Source organism: Puntigrus tetrazona, chromosome 25 (assembly GCF_018831695.1).
Source record: "Puntigrus tetrazona isolate hp1 chromosome 25, ASM1883169v1, whole genome shotgun sequence".
NCBI lineage: Eukaryota > Metazoa > Chordata > Actinopteri > Cypriniformes > Cyprinidae > Puntigrus > Puntigrus tetrazona.
The window spans coordinates 2,303,124-2,317,584 of NC_056723.1; the positions used below are offsets into that span (position 1 = coordinate 2,303,124).

Consider the following 14,461-nt stretch of genomic DNA (forward strand, 5'->3'; position numbering starts at 1 on the left):
TAGAAAAAGGGTCAGAATTGTGAGATAAAAAGTTAATTTTTTTATTCCGTGGCGGAAACGGCTCCTTTAACGTTTAGAGTTTATCGTCAAAGATTCCCGTAACCCGCCTTTTTCTGGCCACCTGCGGATGACACTTCTGCTGGCGCAGAGACCATCTGATAGAAGACACACCTGGAAAAGAGGTCAGTGGAGCAACAGAGAAAAACAGCCGGTTCTGAAAGCCTGATAAGAGAAATTGGAAAGTGAGGAGAACGTCTGGGATTCCAGGGCGATGACTTTAAAAGGCGGTTGTTCTCGTCGGGTCTGATGCAGCGCTCGATAACTTCACGCGCGCCGTACGGACCTAAAAGAAGCTGAAACCAGATAGAAACGTGTTTGCGTAGCACAGCATGTCCAGTTGTCAGTGTCAGTGCAAAATAATGAGCCCGAGCGCTGATTGCACTGATAGTTGCAAACATTTTTTGCATCGCAGGTTTTCTAAAGAGATAGGCCTAAATACACGAATGAGTTATTATTTAATGAAAATTGCGCTTCGCATACATTTCTAGCGCAAAAACCTACAAGCTGGATGATGTCAGTTTAAAAATGAGGGTTTTTTTTAATAGAGGAGGCATTTTTGGGTATCTCATAATTCAGAAAATGCTTAGAATAGACAGAAAACACTTATTTTAAAATGCATCCAATCAAGCAAACCCCTCTGTAAAAGCCTTTAGGATATAAACAGACGTAAAAATGTAGTTTGGTTTTTAAAAGCAAGTTTTGTAATTGAAGTCTTTTGATGCATAAAAGTGCTATAAAAGAAAAGTTTTCTTTTCACTGGTCTCAAAACACTTTACTAGAAGGCAAAAACCCTTACAAACAAAGAAGTCTATTCAAGTGTGCTATTAGCATACTTCTTTTAACCTAAAAAAAAAATGGGAGAGTATACTTTAGTCTACTGTTTACGTACTTCTCAGAAATATACTTGAAGGACATTTAAGTATAACAGACTTGGGAAAAGTCTAAATACATTTGAGTTATCCTTACGCTCCTGTGATGAGCGCTAGCACACATCTGTACAGAACGTCCAAAAATAATACAAATAAAATAAAATAAAAAATACACGATTGAAGAAACCTAAAAAACAGAACACACCCGTCTGAAATAAAACAGCATGGACACCGTCACGTTATAAAATAAAGTGTAATAATGACTATAATGTTTAACTAATAATGTTTTTTCAGCTTTTTGATTAAAATGTTATTTTTGTTTTTTTATGAAATTTACCCACATTCAAGTGTTAAAAAAAAAAAAAGATTGCATGAAGCTAGAATAAAATGTTTTTGCAAATACCCCGTCCTTTCTTTTGTATGTTTAAATATCAATTTAACAAAATATCTACAAATTAATACCTAAATAGAGCCATAGTAGTATACTATAGTAAAGTTAGCTTAAAGAAAAGCTACAAGTATATTTGCAGTATTAAACTACTAAATAGTAGTTTACTAAGACTATACTTCAAAGTGTACTAAAATTGCTCAACTCTGTTTACGACTGTTATACTGTTGCACTTTTATATGCTAGAAAGTGGGCCAATTTAGGATTATTGAAATTGCACACTTACAAGTGTACTTATTATATAAAGCATACTTGATTTTTACTCAAGCATACTTACTAAAATAAACTAGAAGCATACTACTTTTCGGTAAAATCGAAGCATCGAAATCTTGACAGATGCATGAAAAAAAAGGTTTAATAAAATCCTCACAAAAATATTGTCGGTTATAAATGAACACGATACTCATATTTATTGTAGTTTTCATTTAGAGCAGCCTGGTAAACCTGCTGAGGCACAAAAACTCTTTTAATTCATATATTTCACAGTTATTTATATTTAAAGGACATGCCGTGTATTCTACACAGTCCTAAAAGCGCATGAAAACGCACGGGCCTTCCTAATAAACACGGAAGTGTAGACAAAAACATTCTCGCATAAATTGCTGCATTCGATTCAAAAGGATCATCTATGTGCAAATAGATTTATGAACGATGTAAAAAGAAAGCCCATTGTTAATACTGTGTCGGCTTCTTGTTAAATAGCAAACTGGAGACAAAATACTGAAGAGCGCTTCCATCATTTACGGCACAATACAGTCATACTGCTGGTGCGGAAAAACAAAAAAAACTAACTGTGAATCGTAATCTGCCAATCCATCAAAACCTGACATTATCTTCAGCAAGCTGGTCCCGGAGCGGCCGCTTTATTCATCATCCGTAGAGCGTCCACGCTGAGAGGAGCACTGGAGGTCTCAAGCATGCTGAGACCACAGAAAGCGGTCGCAGCGCTCCAGCATGGTCTGAAGCAGTGCTCTAAAACATCGAAACGAGGAGTGAATGAATGCATGAGGACAGAAATCGTTGAGCATTACATTTAAAATGGAATGCATACACACTAAGATATACAGCATTTTCCCAAAATGACATTTTAGACCATTCTGCTCACTATATCATTTACGCTGCCCATTATTTTATTGCATTAAGCATACTGATATTAACAGAGTATTAGCATATAGCGCAGTATGCGCTGTACACCTATTATTTGCCTTCCTTAAACAATATGTAAGGTGCTGTTTTCCAAACAGTGGCTAACAATGTCTAAATGTGAATGTGCGTTAAAAATACACATTCATCTGACAGAAATAATAAAAGTAGTATGCTAGTACGCCAGACAACCAATGTGTACTAAACAGAATATCAGCAAAGTGCACAGCATATACTGTACGCTCACTAGTGTTTTATTAAAAAAAATGTCTTTTTTTTAACCAAAATAGGGTGTTGTGAGGATTATCGAGTAATGAAATAGTACCATTTTGCCTGCTATTTATTATAAACGGCTTAGTATTTTCCAAAAACAGTATAATAGTATATTAGCACACTGTGCAGTATGTACTGAAACTCGAATGCAATTTTCAAAAGATCTTGGCATACTACTATACTACTCTATTTCTGAAAATGAGTGATATGTTAGTATGCTAATTTAGATAAAATGTTTGGAAAATACTTTTATATATACCTATAGTTAATGCTTGTATTTCATAGTATAGTATACACTTCATACTTGCAGTATATACTTATATTTTTGGCTTTGAATACTAGCGCACTGCGTTCTGCAAAGCCCACTATTATGTTCCGCGCTCTCACCTCTGCCGCTTTTCAGCCATACGAAGCAGATCGCAGACCAGGGTGGAGCGTGAACTGAGATCCACCTGTATCCCGCGCTCCTGGAGGGCCGCCAGGGCCCGGTCCGGCCCGAAGACCCGCACCAGACACAGGATGATGTTCTCCGGGCTGATGCGAATGCTCCAGTCGGTCGACGCGTCTGATAGGTCGGGAGAACTATCGCTCGTGCCGTTAGTGTCTTCTGAACAGGATCTATCGGGGCCGCCGGATGGGGCTGGAGGGGGCGGGGCTTCGTTGCTCGAGCTGATTTGCTGGGAGAGCTGGAGAAGCAACACCCACTCATCAAGAGACTGAGGTGCAATACCTGCAGAAAGACAAAGAGAGAGGTATTACAGACACAGAACAACTCCGCAGCATCAGCCAACCGAAGTAAACAAACGAAGGGACAGCTTTGAGCATCGTACCGTCATCCCCCTCTAGTAGTGTCATGTCGTCCAGTCTGCAGATGGCACTGAAAGCCTCGGGCCGCCGCTGCAGCTCTCTGCACAGGTACAGGTAACCCATCCAGTACCTGAGGGACCAATGACACAGTCACGGTGTGCACAACTACACATTCCGGTCCAAGTCGATCCATGCTGATTCTACGCTCACCCGTAAGCTCTGCACATCTCCAGCATCTTCTGTTTGGAGGCCAGATCAGCAGGCAGACGAATCAGCAGAGACAGCAGACGACCATAACCCCAGCTGAAGAAATGAGAGTGCCACCTATAGCACAGGAATAGAAATCATATGTATATATAACAATAACCATGAATCTATTAATTTTTTATATTATATATATATATATATATATATATATATATATATATATATATATATATATATATATATATATATATATATATATATATATATATATATATATATATATGAAAAACATGTAAGTGTATAAATTAAATATATTTTTATGTGATAAAATATAATAATATAAATATATGTAAATACATAAAATAAATACATAAAATACATGTAAAACATTTACTGTATGTGTGCGTGTACTAATAAATCACACACATATGTAAAAAAAAATATATATATTTTTCATTCCATTAATGGTTTGATTAGCACAAATAATAATACACACAAATATATATATATATATATATATATATATTTGTGTGTATTATTATTTGTGTATATATATTTGTGTGTATTATTATTTGTATATATATATATATATATATATATATATATATATATATATATATATATATATATATATATATATATATATATATATATATATATATATATATATATGTGTGTGTATATGTATATATAAAAAAATTGTATACATAGAAAGGCTATAAATGCATAATAATCATTAATTTTCGCTCATAAAATTAAACAGCACACAAATGAATGTCAACTAAATTTAGGGCTGTTTTAAACATTTATATATTGCAATTAATAGTTTAATAAACTAAATGGTAACACTTTACAATAAGGTTCATTAGTTAACAACATTAGTTAACATGAACTAATGAGCATTAGTTCTACTGCATTCAATAATATTAGATAATGCTAATTTGCTTATGCATTATTAAAATGACAAAGTGTGTTTGTTAACATTAGTTAATGCACCGTGAGCTAACATGACCTGACAAAGAGCTTGTCGGGGAATCTAGTTGGGTATAAATTGTTCTGTGCACCTGGGCTGTCCGTCAGCAGTGAGCGTGTCATCCTTCTGTGGGGCATCATGGGACAGTGCCAGTTCCAGCCAATCCTGTCGCAGGGTTTCTGGCTGGAAAAGAGAGCCCAAGAAAGACAACCTGGCAGACGCCAAAAACAGTTTGTTTGATATTTTCTAAACCAGGGACGCAGCATCACAGGGTATATGAGGAATAGCTCATTTACAACCTTAATAATAAAACATAATAAAACACTGCATAACGCAGCCGTACCGCTGCTGCTCGGCTCGGGATTGGACCAAATTGTCCAGATAAGGCAGGAAGTGGCTGGGTAAAGCCATGACCATGACGTCAGAGGGGAGGATTGTGGGATAGAACTGTGGGTAGGCTCGAACAGCCACCTCTCCGTGTTTATCATAGAGTCTGTAGAGACAAAAAAACCCATTATATTCAATGTCAATGATATTTTCAGGTCTGCCGGGTCATATTGACATATAGATACGAGGCAGGTGGGTGACGTAAACTCACCTGTACAGGTGCGAGAGCAGCAGAGGAGCGTTCCAGGGCTGGAGTTCTCTCAGACTGCGCAGAGACTTGAGCAGGTCGCCTTTCTGAATCACCTCCACCACCTTACTGGCCTGAGTGAACTCTACAACACACCGCAGGACATCAGGAGAATTAATATTGACTGAACCGCAATAAACCAGCCCTGAAGGTCTAATATTAGCTAATTACATAATGCTGAATTCAAAAATAAACATAATATTAATGTTATGCACAGTTTTACATGCGTTTAATTGCAGCCCAAAATTAATATGAAAAGGTACTGAATTTAATTCAGCGAATGTAAAGCTGGACTATGTAATGATTTATTTGATACATTTAAGTCATGTGGGAAATATTGTGTTAATATTGTATTCAACCTGCAAGAATGTTACCACAAAGTTGTATTTGTTAAAATTACTATTTTTTCATTTAACTATAAATCCAGCCACATGAACAAAATAGCACAGTACTGGATGATTCTGATAGAATATCTAACGATTCAAATAACGTCATTCAATATTTAAAAAGCAAAAAATAAATAAAAAAGTCAATTCTTTAGCTATCACTGGTGTAGAAAATAAACTTGATTTTTTTTTTTAACTCTGACTGAGATGCTATATAGTCCTTTGCTATAAGTTTATATATTTTTATATTAGAAACTAATTTCTTATTAGTTTCATTACACACACACACACACACATAAAATTACTATATAAACTATATATAAACTAATAAACTAATAATAATAATAATAATAATATATATATATATATATATATATATATATATATAATAAATAATTTAAAAATAAATAGTTAAAAATAATATATATATATATATATATATATATATATATATATATATATATATATATATATATATATATGTGTGTGTGTGTGTGTGTGTATATGTGTGTGTGTGTGTGTTTTTTTTTCCCCGGAGTTGCAATTATGCCAACTCACGAATACAGGACTTCCCAGGAGGACTTAAACACACCAATTATTACAATTAATACACAGTTATGTAAAAAGCTCACCCAGCATGCCAGCAATATACGCCTTCATCACCTCGCGGTGCTCTCTGTAACGCAGCATGCACATCTTCCTCACTCTCTCCTGGTCCAACAGGAAGAAGTACCTCCTGAGGAACACGCACACGCTTTCGATGCCTCCTCTCCCGGGACAGCCCATCTCCAGATAAAGACAGGCCAGCTGCGAGAGGTCGGCCTGGAGGTCAGGGGGCAGCGGTTTGGGGGAAAACAGCTGTATTAGTTCGACATGATTGGCCAGAGGCGGGAACGGAGCTCTGACCGGGGCGGTGGAACAAGGGCTGCTCTCTCCACAGTCGTCGTCTTCTTCAGTAAGGGTTGCAGGTTTATCCAGGTTAGCAGAGTAGGTATCTGGCTGAACCACGACACAGCAGGACATCGACGAAACAAGCTCTTCCTCCTCCAGAGTCTTCTCCTCTTGAGTCGTTATTTCTGTAAGGCTGATGTGATCCTCCGGACCCAGGACCCTCTCCAGAACCGGAGCCCACTCTCGAAGTACATCGCTTAGACAGACAGGGTCCAGTAAAACCATGGGGTCCTGGATCTGAGAGCTGCAGAGAGACAAATATCAATAGCGGAAAAAGCTCGGAAAAAGCAGCTACAGTATTTAGGTTGTAATTTCATACAGTAAGACATACATTTCATATAAAATATTTAGAAAAAAAATTCTGCCAGTCTATTAAAATGGATAAAACACAACTGTTTATAATTGTGCATCATTTCTCTTTTACATTCATTTATTTTAACCTGTAAGTTTGGGATTGGAAGCGTTTTGAATTGTTTTATGCTCAATAATTCTGCACAGCAAAAACAGTATAAATTGTGAAATATTACTGCAATGAAAAAAAAAAATGTCCAGTAATATATCGCAAAATGTTATTTATTTCTGTGATGCAAAGCTGAATTTATTAGCATCATTACTCTTCAGTGTCACATGAAAATCTAACATGCTGATTTTCCGCTCTAGAAACATTTATTACACCACAAAAAAGGCTCCTCCTTAGCTTTTCTGTCTTTTTTTCCAGCCAGGACATCTAAAATTATTGTTTTGTTTTCAGCAAAATTAAGCGAGCAACAAGCTAGCAAAAAATCTGGTATTCGGTTTAAAATTAGATTATTTTGCTTACCCCATTCGTAAAACGTAATTTAATTCTGACATGTTTTTCGATGCTATCAATGTTGTGTTTGTGCTGCTTCATAATTTTGTGGAAGCCAACATTTTAGTTTCAAACAAGAAATGAATACTTTTTATTTACAAAAGGATGCATAAAAGATTTAGTTTCAAACAAATGCTGGGTTCTTTTTTACTTTCTGTTTATTAAAAGACCCTAAAATAGTCTATTATTTAAGGGTCTTTTAATAAACACAAAGTAAAAAAAAAATGCATTTGTTTGAAACTAAAATCTTAATACTTAATAAAAAGTATTTATTTCTCTCTACACAAAAAAAACAAAAACACAAAAAAAACCTACTCACCCCAGAATTTCCAAATAATTTTATGCTTTTCTAATTAATGTATTATAGGCAAACATTCAACAGCTTATAATTGGACTCGACTGTATGCAGCAGTCTGAAGCAGCGCTCCTCTAAACTCACATGGCTTTCTTTGTGGCGGTCCTCAACTCCTGCAGCTCAGACTCGGAGCTGGACTGCTCAGCGTTTAACCTTACAGAGGAACGAATCAAAAAGCACAATAAAAACGACAGCAGCGGACAGAAAACATCAATAAAGAGCCAGAAAGTCACTCACTCGTGCTCAACTTCTTCTGGAAGAGGGGTCGCCGTGGCCGTGACTTCCCCTTGAACCCCTTCCCTGAGGTCAGGCCGAGGCCACAGGTCTGTGTTCATCTGAAGAGTGTTGATCTTCTCCGTGGTCTTCTTCACAAAGCTCGAGACACTGGCGCACACACACACACACACACATTCACAGACGCAGAACACTCAGATGGTCATCAACGCCGGCAACGAAATAAGGAAATGAAACGCAGCCGTTTTTGCATAAATAAAACTAAGAGCCGAAATAACACGTAGCACAGGCGTAGGCATAAAATGAGAAAGAAATGTGTGACACTGAAACAAAACAGGAAGTTACGGTTTTAAAAATAGCCCGGGTATCAGCAGCATTTTAATGAGTGTGTTAATATAAGTGATCCGGCCAATCAGAGCAAAGCAAACTGGGTCTGGTGTGAAATTTAAGAGGAAGTGAAATTGTGGATTTGACAGGTGTGTGTGTGTGTGTGTGTGTGTGTGTGTGTGTGTGTGTCTGTCTGTGTGTGTGTGTGTGTGTGTGTGTGTGTGTGTGTGTCTGTGTGTGTCTGTGTGTGTCTGTGTGTGTCTGTGTGTGTGTGTCTGTCTGTCTGTGTGTGTGTCTGTGTGTGTGTGTGTCTCTGTGTGTGTGTGTGTGTCTCTGTGTGTGTCTCTGTGTGTGTGTGTGTCTCTGTGTGTGTGTGTGTGTGTGTCTCTGTCTGTGTGTGTGTGTGTGTCTCTGTCTGTGTGTGTGTGTGTGTGTCTGTCTGTGTGTGTCTGTCTGTGTCTCTGTCTGTGTGTGTGTGTGTCTCTGTCTGTGTGTGTGTGTGTGTCTCTGTCTGTGTGTGTGTGTGTCTGTGTGTGTGTGTGTGTGTGTCTCTGTGTGTGTGTGTGTGTCTCTGTGTGTCTCTGTGTGTGTGTGTGTGTGTGTGTGTGTGTGTGTGTCTCTGTGTGTGTCTGTGTGTCTGTCTGTGTGTCTCTGTGTGTGTACCTGTCTCGGACAGCCTGCAGGGCGACTCGTGGGGGTTTCGAGCGAAAAGGCAGCGGCAGAAACTGCAAGCTGAGGTCTGACCTGTCGCCCTCTCCACGCACGGACTGAGAGTCTTCAGGACAGCGAAGGGAGGAGATGAATGATAGGAGAGGCGATCGGAAAGAGAGAGAGAGAGAATAAAGTCAGAAGATGTGTGATAATTAAGCAAAAGCAAAGAATGAAGCAGATATTTATGATCGGAAAAAAAGAAAAATCTAAAAAACACCAAACTACTGCTTTTTGATGTTTTTAGTGTATTTTATTGCACACTTTTTCACATACAACACACTGACATACAGTAACTACTATAAAACCATTAAAAAAGTGGAATTCACAATATTAAAAATTATAAATTATGTTGTTTTGCTGCAACCTGCATCGTTGGTTTGGTTTTTATTTTGTTTGCCAGCTCTGCAAGCGGTGAAATCTCATTCGTCGGCGTGCTGATCATTCAAACATCATTTAAGTTTGTTGCTTTGTGCAGAGTTTGTGCTTTCGGCATGAATGTGAAAATTTGAATTAAATTAATTTGCGTCCTTATTGTGCACGATTATATGCTATATGGCTATAAATGGCTTTCTCGTTTGATAATCCTTAATTTTTTTACATTTGTTTCCCTTGTTTAATTTCCCAATTCACTTTTTTATGTATTTTTATGAATAAAATCTCTTTTCTGAAAACAAAGGTTTTTTTTAATCATGAAATAAAAAAACAGCAACTGCCGGCAAAGGGTCAGTTATGAGTTTTCAACAACTCTGGAAAAAAAAGTCAGAATTGTTTATGCCACGGCATAAACGAGCTTCAGTGCTTTCCGATCAATAACGAAATGCGAGATGCGTACTTCCTGTATATAATTTCCACTGGGACAGCCGGAATCTGCAAACTCGCTTTTAGGTCTGAAATCGATCTTTAGGTTTTATGAGTACACTCTGGCTCGGTCTCACCGTTCTCCACCTGCTCCTCCTCGGTGAAACTGAACTCCTTCAGCCGCTCCTCCTCAAGCATCGACTGGTTGGCGAGGGAGCTGGCGTCGTCGTCTGATTGGCTGCCTCTTCGGCTGATGACGCGGTAGATGCCGCAGTCCAGGACGTTGAAGCTCTCCTGCGCACGGCAGGAAGAGTCGTTTTTAATTTCGGAAACGTGCATTTTTACGTAAGCCTGTGCGTTTTTGGACTCACGTGTGAGGAAATGCTGCTCCTGCGGCTGCTGCAGGCGGAGTCCAGCGGCTCCAGTTTGCCGATCACTTCCTCCAGCTGACCAATCAGCTGCTGCTGGGAGGCGGAGTTTAGCTGAGCCTTAAGTTGCTCCAAGCGATCAACGGGGAGGGACTTCCTGGCCTAAGGAGGAAATGCATACTTATATGGAATGGAGTGCAATGTAATCCTTTTAAAAAAAAAAGGAAGCAGAACAGCATGCATACTAAAAGTGTTGGTGTTTGTATGTGCACCTTGGATGTAATGATGGCGTGCTGAAACATGCAGCAGACGGTGGTGGCGAGGGTCCAGTTCTCCCTCTTTATCAGACGCTCCACGCAGCGCTCAGGTGACATCAGAGACAGGTGAGACAAACGTCCGTCACCATGCAGACAAAACAGCTCATTACGGAAAACTGAAATCTCCACCACATCTATAGAGAAGGTGACAGATACAGCTCCAAGCGCTATAAAATCAAGTCATACGATAAAAGACGACATGCAATATTTAATAGTTAGGTTTTTTTTTTTCATAAACAATAAACAATTATACTGTTACTTATTAAAAACATATTTACGTTAACTCTATTATTATTACTTTATAGGTGCTAATATATATATATATATATATATATATATTTTTTTTTTTTTTTTTTTTTTTTTTTTTTTACATATAATTATTTTATATTCAATAATTTTTGCAAGGCAGATAAAGAGATAATTAGAAAATATTTTGCTGCTAATTATTGTGCTAATATCTTGAGGACTACAATAGACAGCCGACAGCCGATATTCTTCATATTCTGTCACACTAATAAAAAAAAAAGATCTTTTTCAAGTTTAAATTGACTTTTACCTTTAATGGGCATTTTTTTTTTAAATATAGTATTACGTTAATGTAATCATGGCCATTTTTGGACAAGTAAACAGCACTCTTCATGTTGAAACTGATATGAAATTCTATAAATATATAAATGTTTTGTCTCCATATAGACTGAATTATATCTATATATGCACATACATATCTCTTCAATATCTTTTGTTTAGATTTTTTTGTGCATTATGAACTTTCATACAACCTCATATAAGTTAAACAATGACCTCTCACCTTTGACCTCTGTCCACAGGAGCACCTGACCGCTGTGAGGGGTGAAGATGTAGATGGCCGAATCCGTCCAAGTGAGCAGGTTTTGATCACTAAGAAAAACACGCACGCAATGCGCAAGTTACACATTAACCCAAAAACCCTTCTAACCCGAGACGTTATCGCCACGGTCATAATAGCAGGTAAGAAAGACCGTCTTCTCTAAAGGTCTTGTTTTATTATAGCACAGGGAGCGGTTACCCAAACTGGAGGAGTCTTGGGAAAGCCAGAGACTGAGGACTCGTCTGTGCAGAGTTGAAAAGTGGCTCATTCCTGAAAACAAAGATACACAACAAACGTATAGAGATACAGGGCAGCAAAACACTAACGAGGTCACAAGTCAGCGTTAAGCACACAAACACTCACTTGTAAGAGACGAGGGGCAGCGGTGGGCAGGCCAGCAGCTGTTTGAACTGGTGTGTGCTCAGGACCTCTCCGCTGAAGCTGGCCTCCCATATGCGGGAGCCGGGCCGGGCACAGTACAACAGAGCCTGACCCCGCTGACCCGCCGGACCCTGCGAGAGAAAACATGCCCCGAACTCTCCATCTCGCTCTTTATTACCCACGCGCCAGAACTTCTCCCTGAGAGTGGAACGGAGACAGGAACACAGCGATTTTCTTACGATTAATATGCATTTGGACGCTGAACATATCAATGTCTGACATCATATTTAATCGAATAAAGAGCCTAATTCAAATAAAAACGTGTGATTAAAAGGTGTCACGTGGCGTTGCTAAAAATAACTTTATTTTGTGTATTTGGTGTGATGCAATGCGTTTGTGTGGTTTAAGTTTCAAAAACACATTATATTCCACATGCTGTACATTATTGCTTCCCTTCAAAGCCCGGTTCCTGAAATGGGTTGATTTAAACAAAACTCATTGTTCTAAAAAAGCGAGGCGCGCTCTGATTGGCCAGCTACCCAGTGTGTCGTGATTGGTCAAATACGGCAAGCATGTGGCGGAAATGTGTATAAATGTGTAATATATATAATAATAGCTCCGCCTTCTTCGCGTAAATGTTTGCAAATAAACCCACTCTGTGACTTTCATAAAGAATATCTCTTTGGTTTTTGAGACTTTAGGGAACTTATCTACACACTAACAGCTTTGTAACACACCAAAGAGAAAAGAAAACATTAAAATGTCTCTAGTGGGATGTTTCTCTAATGTCTCTTTCTTTATTTAACGAATGGCTGGTATAGTTGCAGGACATCCCACATCTCCTGCACACACACAGACCTCTCGGTGTCACACAGGTAGCAGCGGCTGAGAGACGAGACCACCAGGTGTCCGTCCGAGTAGCCCAGCTGAACGACACGCGAATCCACTGTAGTGATGGTCTGAATTGGGAAGATCACAAACGCAGAGCCCTGTTTGGATGCCAAACCGCGTGAAACACATATTAACACACAAGCATGGATTACGATCACTGGTTATCGTTTAATTCAAATGCATTCAACTGTACAAAACTTGCATAAGATGCATTAAATTGCTCAAATGTCACAGTAAAGACATTTGTAATGTTAATGTTAAAAATGTATTCCTTGAGTTTCAAACACTGATAATAATGATAATAATGTTTCAGACTAAGAAGAATGGAGTAATGATGCTAAAAATTCAGCTTTGCATCACAGGAATAAATTCTATTTTAAATTACTGCTAATCGAGATTAATTGCATTCAAAATAAAACATCTGTGTACATAATATGTGTGTGTCTGCTGTGTATATTTATTATGTACATATAAATACACAAACATGCATGTATATATTTAATAAAATATTGTATGCTTATATATTAAGCATGTTTATATATATAATATAAACATAAACATACATGTAATTATGTTTTATTTATATATATATATATATATATATATATATATATATATATATATATATATATATATATATATATGTGTGTGTGTGTGTGTGTGTGTGTGTGTGTATCTTTATATATACATAATAAATATACACATAACACACACATATTTGATGCATGCAAAAACATTTATTTTGGATGCGATAAATTGTTGATTTAAAATTCTGAAAACAGTGCTTTTAAATTGTAATACTATTTACAATATTACTATTTTTACTGTATTTTTTAAATGCAGAGAGGCTTTTTTTTTTTTAAAAAAACGTTAAAGAAATCTTACAGACCCCAAACTTTAAACAGTAGCATACAGTTACACTGACATGCATAAAACTTCAAAGCTATGAGTTGAATTAGGACATTAAGGTAATTTTTATAAACATGCCTTAAAAAGGCATTACTAGAGTGCATCTTAAGATGCATTTTTTTTTTTTTTAGATCATTCAGTGCAAGTTTCTATCAGTTGAAAAAAGCTCAGATTTCCATTTTAGTCTAAGACTAGGCTTAAACCTTGTCTGAGTCAAGTGTTAAAAGCTTTCTTATACCTTCCCGAGTTTAGACGACCCCGCCCGGACGCAGGACACTTTCCCTCCTACATCTCCAGCAAACACTCGGAGGGCGGCGGTGTCCCAGTACAGAGATGTTACCGTCTGTCCCCGGTGCTCCCAGGACACAGAGACGCGCTCAGGACGGCCACGCCGCTCTAAATGCAGCTCCCACACCACCACCAAACCCTGACTGGGACACACACACACACACACACACACACACACACATCAAGAGGCAAAACTGGCCACCGAAAGGAGCGCATATAAACATGATTATCACTACCTTGTTGCTACAGCGATAAAGTCTTCATCATGGGGGCAGCATGACACCTGCGTGACTGAGCCTTCCTGCAAAAAATAAATTAATAAAAAAAAAACGTTATTTTAAGCCATGGCTATTATTATTCATCTCTACCGGCATCTGGAGACAGTAAAGACTCCCTATTTTCACTGTCGCCTGTGCACACACACACACACTTTC

The 14,461-nt window shown here is 38.0% G+C and overlaps 1 protein-coding gene across 3 annotated transcripts in view; it reads right to left on the reverse strand.

Moving 5' to 3' along the window:
* Positions 1–217: 217 nt before the first annotated feature.
* hps5 (HPS5 biogenesis of lysosomal organelles complex 2 subunit 2) overlaps positions 218–14,461 on the reverse strand; it is an 18,032-nt gene continuing 3,788 nt past the window's right edge. For 2 of the 3 annotated variants that reach the window (XM_043227781.1, XM_043227782.1), the window contains exons 4-23: positions 14,264–14,328; positions 13,978–14,170; positions 12,798–12,928; positions 11,922–12,137; positions 11,757–11,828; positions 11,520–11,608; positions 10,667–10,845; positions 10,398–10,556; positions 10,164–10,320; positions 9,181–9,292; positions 8,194–8,340; positions 8,041–8,109; positions 6,433–6,995; positions 5,379–5,499; positions 5,124–5,273; positions 4,872–4,991; positions 3,811–3,924; positions 3,624–3,730; positions 3,181–3,523; positions 1,758–2,349 (exon numbers count right to left, since the gene is read on the reverse strand). In XM_043227781.1, the coding sequence (XP_043083716.1) occupies positions 2,289–2,349; positions 3,181–3,523; positions 3,624–3,730; positions 3,811–3,924; positions 4,872–4,991; positions 5,124–5,273; positions 5,379–5,499; positions 6,433–6,995; positions 8,041–8,109; positions 8,194–8,340; positions 9,181–9,292; positions 10,164–10,320; positions 10,398–10,556; positions 10,667–10,845; positions 11,520–11,608; positions 11,757–11,828; positions 11,922–12,137; positions 12,798–12,928; positions 13,978–14,170; positions 14,264–14,328 (3,168 nt within the window). In that variant the 3' untranslated portion in view covers positions 1,758–2,288. Of the gene's footprint in view, positions 354–1,757; positions 2,350–3,180; positions 3,524–3,623; positions 3,731–3,810; positions 3,925–4,871; positions 4,992–5,123; positions 5,274–5,378; positions 5,500–6,432; positions 6,996–8,040; positions 8,110–8,193; positions 8,341–9,180; positions 9,293–10,163; positions 10,321–10,397; positions 10,557–10,666; positions 10,846–11,519; positions 11,609–11,756; positions 11,829–11,921; positions 12,138–12,797; positions 12,929–13,977; positions 14,171–14,263; positions 14,329–14,461 lie in introns of those variants that run through there. The other variant, XR_006248044.1, reaches the window with a different exon arrangement.